The sequence below is a fragment of the Pristis pectinata genome, chromosome 14, assembly GCF_009764475.1.
Source record: "Pristis pectinata isolate sPriPec2 chromosome 14, sPriPec2.1.pri, whole genome shotgun sequence".
NCBI lineage: Eukaryota > Metazoa > Chordata > Chondrichthyes > Rhinopristiformes > Pristidae > Pristis > Pristis pectinata.
The window spans coordinates 46,624,867-46,637,138 of record NC_067418.1 but is presented as its reverse complement, the minus strand read 5'-3'; the positions used below and the strand labels follow the sequence as shown (position 1 = coordinate 46,637,138).

At 45.1% G+C, this 12,272-nt stretch overlaps 1 protein-coding gene across 2 annotated transcripts in view; it reads left to right on the top strand.

Annotated features, from left to right (window-relative positions):
- LOC127577928 (ETS homologous factor-like) overlaps positions 1-10,537 on the top strand; it is a 40,799-nt gene extending 30,262 nt beyond the window's left edge. For both annotated transcript variants that reach the window (XM_052029619.1, XM_052029618.1), the window contains 2 exons: positions 7,005-7,200; positions 10,283-10,537. In XM_052029619.1, coding sequence (XP_051885579.1) covers positions 7,005-7,200; positions 10,283-10,382 — 296 coding nt within the window. In that variant the 3' untranslated portion in view covers positions 10,383-10,537. The remainder of the gene's footprint in view (positions 1-7,004; positions 7,201-10,282) is intronic.
- The last annotated feature ends 1,735 nt before the right edge of the window (positions 10,538-12,272 follow it).

Here is a 12,272-nt window from a genome sequence, read left to right as displayed (position 1 = left end):
AGCTTGCATGTCTATGGTGAAGGAGTAGCAGGCTTATTGGTAGCTCTTTCAAAGAACTGGCATTGACATCTTGTGCTGAATGACTTTCTGTGCTTATTAAACTCCGATTCAAAAAGCCTTAATGCCACTGACATCTTATTTCAGTGTTAAAGGAGTTTATGTTCCATTAGCAACAATCTTGACCGTTCTCCAACTTTGTCAAACTGCAACCATTTTAAAAGCTTGAGCAAGGGAAAAATTCCAAATTCTTGGCATAACTTCAGTGCCCGCTGGAAATGAAGCTCTCCCGACTTCAGCCGGTCAGCCGAAGAGCTGCCTCAGACTTGAGTGAATCAAAACTCTGGCGGCCCCCATACCTTCCACCGAGACTCACTCACTCATCACACTTAATGGTTCCCAGTCCAGCAACACTACAGTTTTATAATTCTCGTCCTTGTTCTGAAATCCCACCGTGACTTTACCCCTCCCTCCTCTGGTCTTACGGCCCCTTGAGATACTTTATTCAAGCATAGGAAAGAACATCTGGTGTTGTTGCCCTAGCAAAGTCATTGACATCTGGGGACATGTCTAAAATTAGGAAGAGCTGTCGTGTCCCTTCAAGTATTCAAGCAACACCCTGACACAGCCATAACCAGAGTCATCCTCTTCAAGGAATCACCCAAACATCCTTCAGCAGGATACCTGGTTATGTCCCATCCTCTGGCAGAAGTGACCCACCAGAGGTGGTAGGACAGTGGCGTAACTTCATCTCAGTTCACCTTCACCTTCTCCTGAGGTGCCAATCATAATTGGTCAGTCTTTGGCCAATTTGCTTCATTTTGTATGACTTCAACGCTGAAGCTGTTTGCAAACGCAGCAATCTGCCTTTTGGACTCAAACACCAGGTTCTGTTATCACTGGGATGGGGATATTCACGGACTTGCCCCTCCTATTAGGAAGTGAATTATCCACCTCTGGATGTCTCAGGATTGCAGAGCTTTGATCCACTGGATATGGGTTTGCTTCCCGCAATCGGATCCATGTCAGTGCCTTGCATGCATTTGTCCTTCTGCTGTAGCTTCACAATCAGTTCCTGGTGTATCTGGTCCTAACCTGCCCATCTGCTCTCCTCACTGAAATTGGTAAATTTGTTTATTATTGTCACATGTATCGTGGTACAGTGAAAAACTTTGTTTTGCATGCCATCCATACAGATCATTTCACCACATCAGTACATCGAGGAAGTACAAGGGAAAAGCAATAACATAATGCAGAATAAAGTGTCACAGTTACAAAGAAAATGCAGTACAGGCAGACAATAAGGTGCAAGGCCATTACGAGGTAGATTGTGAGGTCAAAAGTCCATCTTATCATACAAGGGGACCAATCAATAGTCTTATAACAGCGAGATAGAAGCTGTCCTTGAGCCTGGTGGTACGTGCTTTCAGGCTTTTGTATCTTCTGCCCGATGGGAAGGGGGAGAAGAGAGAATGTCCAGGGTGGGTGGGTCTTTAATTATGATGGCTGCTTTACCGAGGCAGTGAGAAGTGTAGACAGAAGGTGGCTGGTGAGGCCCCTGCCAGACCATGAAGCTACAGCTTGTGGAGATGTTGATGGCCCACAGTGCCTCGTGCTTGCCACAGCTGCCAATTCTGTCCTGAATCCAGTTTAGTAAAATGGTAGGGCCACAGAATGCAATGGATCTTTAATTCTGGGGTATCCCAGACAATTTGACAGGATTGGTAACCCCAGACAGGTATTCAACCTACTGCACTTCATCTGGCATGTCGCTGGATTTGGGACTTTAAGTCCTCTGTTTCTGCCCTACACATGCATCTATAGTGACGGTTCTCTCTATATTGTGCCCATTGAATTTAGCTAAGGTTGTTCAACAACTACTTTGTCCTTCTTCAGTGCTCATTGAGGAACGGAAACATGTTCTACCTTAAATTGCTCAAGTATTAACCTTTTGTTTAGGTAGCTTCCAAGACCCTGCTCGTCACATGATGAATTGCCTTGGAAAGATGTTGACAGAATCTGTGCACTTATATTGATGGCTTTGCATCTGCTAATAGAATTGGCCTCAAAATCCTTCCTGTTTTTCGACTTAAATAGGACAGGTTATGCGATCTTTCCCTCATCATTTTACAAGAAGTAAGAGAGTAAAAAGTAAAACCAGTTAAACGAGGTCATACCCAGCTCAAAAATGACAAATATGAAGTTGGAAATCAGGTGAGGGAAAGGATATTAAGTACTTCGACTCTGTCCTTATCGTATGATATATGGGGCACCTCCATCTTACTTAAATTCTTTAGATGCTGGAGGAACTGATAAAATTTTAATGGATCTGATATTACCAATTCATTGATGCAGACTTTGAAGTGGGAAAAATGAGTTAAATTGGATTCGCAAAATACTTTTCACAGCCTAAGGTTGCCTCAAAGCATTTTTGAGCCAATTACATACTTCCAAAGTGTGGCCACGGTTGTAATGTACAAAGCATGTCACCCGACTTGAACACAACAAACTTCTCTGACCCACAGAGTGTTAATGGCCCGCGGACTTGTTCAATGTTCACAAAGGCCAGTCCCTTACCTTGTCCAAGCTGCTGAAGTTCCCGATTTTAACTTTAGTAAGCGGCCTTGGAAAATGAATGTAGGTTAACGTTTCCCAGAGAAGGCTCCACTATCCCAGAAAATGGGTTAGAGAAGATTCATTAGTCATTTTGTATTGACATACATTTTCACCTTGCAGTTCCTACTTTTATCATTCCTCTCAATTTGAATTCAAAACACTACACATATTTCCCCACTCTATTCATTCTTTACTGAATCCCATTACTGGAGCACCTCGCTGTCCTTCTACCCACTATAATCAGCAGGCTTTCAAAATCTGAGCTGGCCACTGCTACACTTCATTCACCAAAGGTCGCTGAAGTGCTACTGAATTACTCCATACCTGCTCTCAATTCATCCATTTATAATATCGCTCTGACATTCCCCTCAAGCAGGGTGTCACTTTGCAAGGTTGTTGTCCTGGAATGGGGAGAGAACTATTCACCTGCTCACAACTGGAGAGACTTACAGAGGATGAGCACAAATGTGCACTAAAATCGTGCTACAGTTGTGTGAAACCATGGTTAGACCATATCTGGGAGACTTTATTTAGTGCTTGGCATGCATCGTAGATTCACCAGAAATGAAATTTACCTGGAATGCAATATTATGAGACATTAAAATTGGCAAGTAGTAATTTGATCAATACTTCACAATATTATCTGGAAGATTGTGTTGAATAAAGATAAACTAGTTCTGCTGGTTAGGGAAGAGGAAGTAGGGAATTTAGGGCTGTCATACAGCATAGAAATAGGCCCTTCAACCCGTCATGTCTGTGCCAGCCATCAACACTAATCTACACTAATACCATTTTCCTTCTCATATCCCCATCAACTCCCCCCATGCCACCAACTTACATGAGGGGCAATTTACGTCGGCCAATTAACTGACCAACCTGCACGTCTTTGGGATGTGGGAGGAAATCGGAGCACCCGGGGGAAACCCACGCGGTCACAGGGAGAACGTGCAAACTCCACACAGACAGCGCTGGAGGTCAGGATTGAATCCGGGTCTCTGGAGCTATGAGGCAGAAGCACTAACCGCAGCACTTAACGTACCAGCTGTTCAGTAAGCCACCAGCTGGTACTTCCTCCAACTACTGGGCGGCTCAGTGGCGCAGCTGGTAGAGCCTCTGCCTCACGGCGCCAGAGACCCGGGTTCGATGTGGATTGTGGAGTTTGCACCTCCTCCCTGTGACTATGTGGGTTTCCCCCCTACATCCCAAAGACGTGTGGGTTGGTAGGTTAAATGGTCGCCGTAAACTTCCCCTAATGTGTGGGCGAGTGGTAGAATCTGGGGGGGAAGGTGAGGAGAACATGGCGAGAAGTAAACAAGAGATTGGTGGAAGATTAGTGGTTGACATTTGGCGTAGACTTGCTGGGCTGAAGGGCCAGTTTTCATGCTGTATTTCCCTGTGAGTATGTCTGTTTTTTGTGGATGTTACTCTGTGTGGTTAAGTGTAACAGGTTGTTCTTCACAGAGGCTTAATAAAGGAAATGTATTTAACCCATTATTCAGTCCTTACAGTTTAAAAATGATCATTTTACAGCATGGAGTCACACACGTAATTTGTAATATCATTGTTGTCCCTCATTGCCACTTGGGAGTGGAGGGAACCACCCCCTCAATGTGTGTTTCCCAGCAGTGAACCAGCCATGTTATGGCACACATTGGTCCCCAGTCACTTTGCTGTTTAAAATCCTGAATCATCACTTCATAAAAAAAAGTTCATGCTCTCTTCGTAACCAACATAAATCCCTCATGTGATGTGAAAATGTGGCTCCTGGAAACTTTTTCACATGACACAATGTTTGTGTGCACTACAGAATTGAATTTTTTTGAAAAAACTATCTTTTTAATTGAAAATTGATGCTTAGAGATGGAAGCCGTCAGTCTCCCAGACCTGATACTCGACAGTGATCCCCTTACCACCAAACCAATTGTGTGCAGTTCTGGTCACCACGCTACAGGAAGGATGTGACTGCCCTGGAGAGCAGTCATAACTGAAATCCTTCAATCTTGCCTGGATTGAAGGATTTCAGTTATGAGGAGGGACTGGATAGGCCTGGTTTGTTTTCCCTGGAGTGGAGGAGGCTGAGGGGGGACCTGATAGAGGTTTATACAGTTATGAGGCAGATAGACAGAGTAGAGTCGGTTGAACGGTTGGTGGAGTTGGTTGAAGTAGAGTCATGGAAGGTGCTTGGGATCTGGAATGCTCTGCCTGAGGAAGCGGTGAAGGTTTATACTGTCATTTAAGAAGCATCCAGACAAGTACTTGAATTGCCAAAGGACCTAATGCAGGTAAATGACTAGTATGGATAAGTACAGTGTTTAGCGTGGACATGGTGGGCTGAAGGGCCTATATGTTGCTTGATGACTATGACTCATAGAATCATAGAGCTGTACAGCATGGAAACAGGCCCTTCGGCCTAACTTGTCTGTGCTCACCATATTGCCTAACTAGCTAGTCCCATTTGCCTGAGTTTGGCCCATATCCCTTTAAACCTTTCCTAACCATGTAACTGTCCAAGTGCCTTTTAAATGCCGTCACTGTACCCACCTCCGCCACTTCCTCTGGCAGCTCGTTCCACATACTCACCACCCTCTGTGTGAAAAAGTTGCCCCTCAGGTCCCCTTTAAATCTTTCCCCTCTCACCTTAAACCTGTGCCCTCTAGTTCTGGACTCCCCTACCCTGTGGTAAATTCTGTTCGCCTTATCTATGCCACTCATGATTTTATAAACCTCTATATGGTCACTGCTCAGCCTCCCACATTCCAGGGAAAAAAACCCCAGCCTATCCAGCATCTCCTTATAACCCAAACCCTCCAGACCCAGTAACATCCTCGGGAAACTTTTCTGGATCCTCTCCAGTTTAATGACACCCTTCCTACAGCAGGGTGACCAGAACTGTACACAGTACTCCAGATGTGTCCTTACCAACGTCTTGTACAGCTGACTCAACACGAAGCCCAGCCTGATCCACCATAGACCATTACGTTGTAATAATGTGGAAATCAGGGACTTCTGTGCTCTCCTGGCCACTGATGTGCAAATGCAGCAGGCCCTCAGGCACCTGTTCAGTAGAGAGCACAGCGCAGCCTCAGTACACTTTCACCACACACCTCAGCACAGTTTAGTTGTTAGTTATTGGGGACATGTTCAGCTGTTGAACCTGGCATTGGGAACCAGCTTGAGGAGGATCAACTTAATGAAGAAATGGACCTCTCAAGAGTACAGGAAGGAGAAAGAGAGCCTAGTGGCATGGTGTCAAGACAATAACCTCTCCCCCAATGTCAGCAAGTCGAAAGAGCTGGTCATTGGCTTCAAGGAACAGGGCGGAGCACACACCCCTGTTTGTATCAATGGTGCTGAGGTGAAGATGGTTGAGAGCTTCAAGTTCCTAGGTGTTAATATCACCAACAATTTGTTCTGGTCCAACCACGTGGATGCTATGGCCAAAAAAGCTCGCCAATGCCTCTACTTCCTCAGAAGGCTCGGGAAATTCAGCATGTCCCCAATGATACCAATTTTTACCGATGCACCATAGAAAGCATCCTATCCGGATGCATCACTGCTTGGTATGGCAACTGCTCTGCCCACAACTGCAAAAAATTGCAGAGAGTTATGGACTCAGCCCAGTCCATCACACAAACCAGCCACCCCTCCATGGACTCTGTCTACACTTTCCATTGCCTCAGGAAAGCAGCCAACATAATCAGACGCCTCCCACCTTGGTCATTCTCTCTTCCCTCCCCTCCCCCCCCCCCACCTTCCGTCAGGCAGAAGATACAAAAGCTTGAAAACACGCACCACCAGGCTCAAGGACAGCTTCTACCCCACTGTTATCAGACTCTTGAACAGACCTCTCACATGCTAAAAGATGAACTCTTAAACTCTTGATCTCCCAATCTACTTCGTCGTGGCCCTTGCACTTTACTTGTTTACCTGCACTACATTTCCTCTGCGTATGCATGTCTGACCCTCGCCTCCTGATGCATGTTTTTCTATTATCTTTAGATAATTACTGAGGCGCCAAGGCTCAGATTGACACCCTGTGCGCACACCTTTTCCTATTGACTGACATCCTGACCTACCCTCTCACCCCACACTGAACCTTTCCCTCCCACACCCCATTGATAGGAAAATCTGTCCAGCTGAGTGCATTAGCCATGTATGGCCAGTTCTCGTCCACGTAAGCGGTCCCTCAAAAATGGCTGGCTATGCCCAAGCGCTAAAGAATGTCTAGGCCAGAACTTAATCAGCTGTTTCCTTAGTGTTGCTGAGTTTGTCAGCTCTGTTTCCTACTCTCCAACAATAACCGCAGTTCTCTATTGGCTTCAAAGTGCTGTGAAGGGCACTGATATTGTGAAAAGTCCTGCTGAAACCCTGTTTCTACTTCCCCCGTTAAGGTCCTAGGGGAACGCATCTGTGGGAGTTTATTCGAGACATCCTCCTGGACTCTGAGAAGAATCCTGGACTGATCAAGTGGGAAGACCGATCCGAAGGGGTTTTTCGTTTCCTCAAGTCCGAGGCTGTGGCTCAGCTCTGGGGGAAGAAGAAAAACAACAGCAGCATGACGTACGAGAAGCTGAGCCGGGCCATGAGGTGGGAGCTCCTGAGCTGACTGTCCGATTGCACCCATTCACTGCAGAGATGGAAGCCCCAGGTCTCTCAGTGAGGGCTCTAATCCCAAGCCAACTCATGGCTCAGCTCACTGTCTCATCCACCAGTCTAGAAACAATATACCATGTTGCAATACCAGTGGAAGGTTCTTTGTCTGTGATTACTGCTGCTCCCAACGCCTGTTAAGTAAGAACCTGTGTAGGTTGACAGTGAATCAAACCATGGTCACCACCTCCTGACGGGGGCTGAGATTCGTGAGCGGCAAGATCTTGTCCACACAGTTCAGTTTTTGTGTACTGTATGAGATTACGACTGAGTTACAGCATCCTGTTGTGACATTATACTGTGTTGATTCGATACATGGTAAACATTGCAACATCCAAATTATATACTTTAAAATGCATTGTTCTCATGAAATGAAACTCCAAATGCTAGTAATCCCTTCATTGTTTGCTAATTGATTATGGAGCCGATTTTAGAAGAGATTTATAAAAAGATTAGTTTCCAACTATTTATAGGATTGGAATAATGGATCTGCCTTTCATGATCCAAAGCAATTCAAGAATTCTGGTCCACTTGTGTACTTCAATTGACACAGGACATAAGTGACATATAATGACATGGATCAATATTTAGATATCCATTCTTGAGAAAAGGATCATTGGTGCCACCACTGACATTGTTGTTCATCAGTATCTGCCCTTGAGAAGGTCCTGGACAGGGTTAGGGCTGGGGTTAATCAGCCTTTGGACATTGACAGAAATGGTGTTTGAAGGTCAGTACCTCAGCTCTTGCACTAAACTCATGGTCTATCAGGTAACAGTGATCCATGCCCTCTTATTGCTTCTGAGGCCAGTCCGCATCTCGAGTAACTGGAAGAATACCACTAATGCAACCTCAGCCAAATCCTCCAAAGAATAAACCAGCCAATGTCAATGTGCTCTCCCATGCCAACACCTCCAGCACTGGGGCTCTCACTACTCTTGGTCAGCTCCATTGGACAGGCCACATCATTCGCATGCCCAACGCCAAACTCCCAAAACGCGCACACTGTTCCCAGCTCTGTCGTGGGAAGAGACTACCAGATAGACAGAGGAAAAGATCCTAGGATGTGCTTAAAGCCTCCTTGAAGAAATGCAACATCCCTACTGATTCCTGGGAACCTCTGGCCCAGGACCACTCAATGTGGAGGAGAGGCAATTGGAAATGTATTAAGAACCTTGAGTCCATGCATCAGGAGTGCACAGAAGCCCTGCCTAAGCAGTGGAAGGAACGCATGACCTTACAGATTACTCACTGCCATCTCATCCATTTCCTGCCCCTTCTGTAGCAGAATAGAACATAGAACATAAAACACTACAGCACAGTACAGGCCCTTCGGCCCACAATGTTGTGTTGACATTTTATCCTGCTCTAAGATCTATCTAACCCTTCCTTCCCACACAACCCCCTATTTTTCTATCATTCATGTGTCTATCTAAGAGTTTCTTAAATGCCCCTAATGTATCTGCCCCCACAACCTCTGCCGGCAGTGCGTTCCACGCACCCACCACTCTCTGTGTAAAAAACTTACCTCTGACTTCCCCCTGACTTCCCCCTCATACCTTCCTCCAATCACCTTAAAATTATGTCCCCCTCGGCGCACTGGGAAAAAGTCTCTGACTGTCCACGATCTATGCCTCTTAGCCTCTTAGAAGAATCTGCAGGTCTCATATCGATGTCATTGGCCACCTTGGCACCCACAAAGCTGGAGCGGAAGCAAGTCAGGCTCACTCCCGAAGAAGCTATTGGGTCTTCTCGAACCATTGTAATATATGTGGGGAAGGCACTCTTTCTTTTAGTTACAATTCCAGATTCTCGCCTAGCAACCATAAGGCAATAGTCCAAGTTAAAAGGGGATCTTGGAGGGGAACACATTCCCAGGCACTAGTTCCATCGCCATTTAGATAGAGGAAGTCAAGGGGCCCCAACTAAATTCACTAAAGCGTCTTTTATGATCTTGATTTGGATTACATTTTGCTGAGTGTTTGTGACAGATCCAACCTTTAGTTCGTTTTCTCCTTGGAGTTATGTTAATCCAGTGAAGAGGTATTAAACAATATGCTCAGCAAGTATATGACACAACGTTTAAATTGACAATTTTCTCCATAATTTTACAAATTCTGTTTGATATATTGGAAGCTGGAAATGTGTGGGCTTGTTAAATAACATGAACTTGCATTACAGCATTCAAAGGGTTTTATGCACTATACTGGGGTGTGACTGACTAATGAGTAAACACTTACAAGGTGTAGGAGATGAAGAAAGGGCAGGGATGAATCATTCTCCTCAGGATACTCAGCTCTGATCTCCCTTTGTGGAAAAGAATTTCCTCCAACATTTCAGAGCATCCTGTGGTACAGAATGAGGTTCTTGGAACAGGCCAACTAATTAGCTTTGTACTCATTGTCAAACTTACTCAATCTCAATGTTAAAGTTATGTAGGGCGGCACAGTGGTACAGCCAGTAGAGCTGTTACCTAACAGCTCCAGCAACCCTGGTTCGATCCTGACCTCCGGTGCTGTCTGTGTGGAGTTTGCACATTCTCCCTGTGACTGTGTGGGTTTCCTCTGGGTACTCTGGTTTCCTCCCACATCCCAAAGAGGTGTAGGTTGGTAGGTTAATTGGCCATAATAAGTAGTCCTTAGTGTGAAGGTGGGTTGGGGGTGGTGGGGGGAGTTGTGGGGAGAATAAAACGTGGTCGGTGTAAGTGGGTGGCTGATGGTCAGTGGGAACGCAGTGGGCTAAAGAGCCTGTTTCCACCCCTTATGATAACGAGTTTTGCCACCCTATGTTTGCCTGACATTGCAGTGGTGTGAAACAGCCACAGTGAAAGTAGTAAGGCTGCAAGTACAGTAGATGCTGGGGAGAGGAGGTGGGGAGTGTGTATTCTGTCTTTATCTACTTGCCCTTATCAGTAGAGATACCAAGTACATTCTCTCCAGCTTCCCTGTTAAAATGAGTGAGCAGTATGGTAGATATACAGCCATATACAGCCACTGATGGGATCTCTTTTGTATGACAGATATTATTACAAGCGTGAGATCTTGGAGAGGGTGGACGGCCGCAGATTGGTCTATAAATTTGGAAAGAATGCTCGTGGTTGGAGAGACTGTGACCGATAGTCGGGATTCTTGGAGATCACAGTGGGATTGATTTCCACCTCGTGAAAGTGACACCAGAATGGTTGCTGTTATTTATATGTATAGAAAAATGATGAAGCTGGTCGTTAATCCTTTCCATTTGTCTATCATCTGCCGCTCCAGACCTTGCTGCCAGAAATGAGATCAGTGGGGAGTGTGGGGTGGGAAGGGGGATTGAGTCTCCAGATTCCAACCAATGAAAACCCTGGCACCCATTGACTGTAGGATATTGCTAGGTTTGTGTCTCTGCTCTGCAGGGAGACACCTGATAGCCGGATAGGAAATAGGAGCAGGTAAAGCATTTTCCAAAACAAAAAGCAATAATTTGACTACTAAACACAAGGCAAGAATGTCTGTCATCACGCAGTGCATTCAATATTATAAAACAAGCAAGGGTTTTCTTTGGAGTGCAGTCAAACTTCTGAATCCCAACTACGAAAAGAGAGATCAAGGCTTGTGTTTGAACTGTTGGTTTGAAATTCAAGGAAGTGCCTTAAAGGAGCAGAATGAGGGATTCCAGAGCTTGAGGCCTGCTCAGTTGATCTGTGATGAGGGGAATCAGGATACACAACACAGAGATGATTGGATGTGCAACTGAGCTTATTTCATCTGTAATTTGCACTCTGAGGAGATAGGGTAGCATTTTATATGAAGCGTGAATCTTGTTGTGGGTTAATTACTACATACCTGACATAGTATTGGCAAATTTCTCTGTCTTAGGTTGTTCAAGTTCATGTAAGTGTGCTTCAGGAATGGCAAACTGTTACAGTGGGTGGTATCCCAAGGGCTGAACTTTTATATAAACAGCATATGGAAAGATTTGATCCCAACATTTCATGACAAATGGAAATGGTTAAAGATTATTTTATTCTGAAGAATCCTTGTTAATACATAAAATTTTCTGCGACGAAAGTAGTTAAAACCATTTTTTATATATTTTTCAACTAATGTAGTAACACTGTAATTTGTGCTGATTCATGTTCTCTCTCAGCTGTGGTAGTGTGAGAAAAATGATGTAAAGAGCTGTTGAAGTGCGGTAACACTCTTTTACTTGTTCATGTCTATAGAAAATATGTAGGGGTTCCTCATGCACACAAACAACTTGGGAGCAGGAGTAGGTCCTGCACCACCATTCAATAACATCATGTCTGAGCTGACTGTAATCCTAACGCTGTGTTCCTGACTACCCTTGGTAACCCTTCACCTCTTGTTTATCAAGTATCTGTCTACCTCTGCCTTAAAAATACTCAAAGATTCCACTTCCACAGTTCCAAAGACTCACGACTCTCTGAGAGCAAAAAAAAATTCAACTCTTATCTTAAATGAGTGACTCTTTAGTTTTAAACAATGATCCCAGATCTAGATTCTCCCACAAGAGGAAACATACTCCCACATCCATCCAGTTAAGACCCCTCAGGATCTTATATGTTACCGTCAAATCGCGCCCCCCACCCCCACCTTTTCTTCTAAACTTCAGTGGATACAAGCCTAGCCCGTCCAACCTTCCCTCAAAAGACAACTCGCCCTTTCCAGTACAAACCACAGCCGGCTACACCAAGCCTTCTAACAGAGGAACCCATTTCCATTCTGTCCCAGATGATCGGTTGGGAAACAAATTAGCAGTCGTCTTTCAGAGCGATCAGCCTTAGAGATTGATCTCTTTCTTTATCAATGCCTTGGGTTGGAGCAGGGGCCATGTGTAGAAAATATGGAAGGGCAAAAATAGGCTAAGTGCCAGTCAGTTTGGTTTTACGCTGGGATAAGTTGCAAACATATGCACTGGGTGGCGGTTCATTGCGTTAGTCTCCACCAATTACTGGCTGCGGCTCAGATCGTACCACGCAACGGGAGTGGTACCGTCCCTTTTGCCTC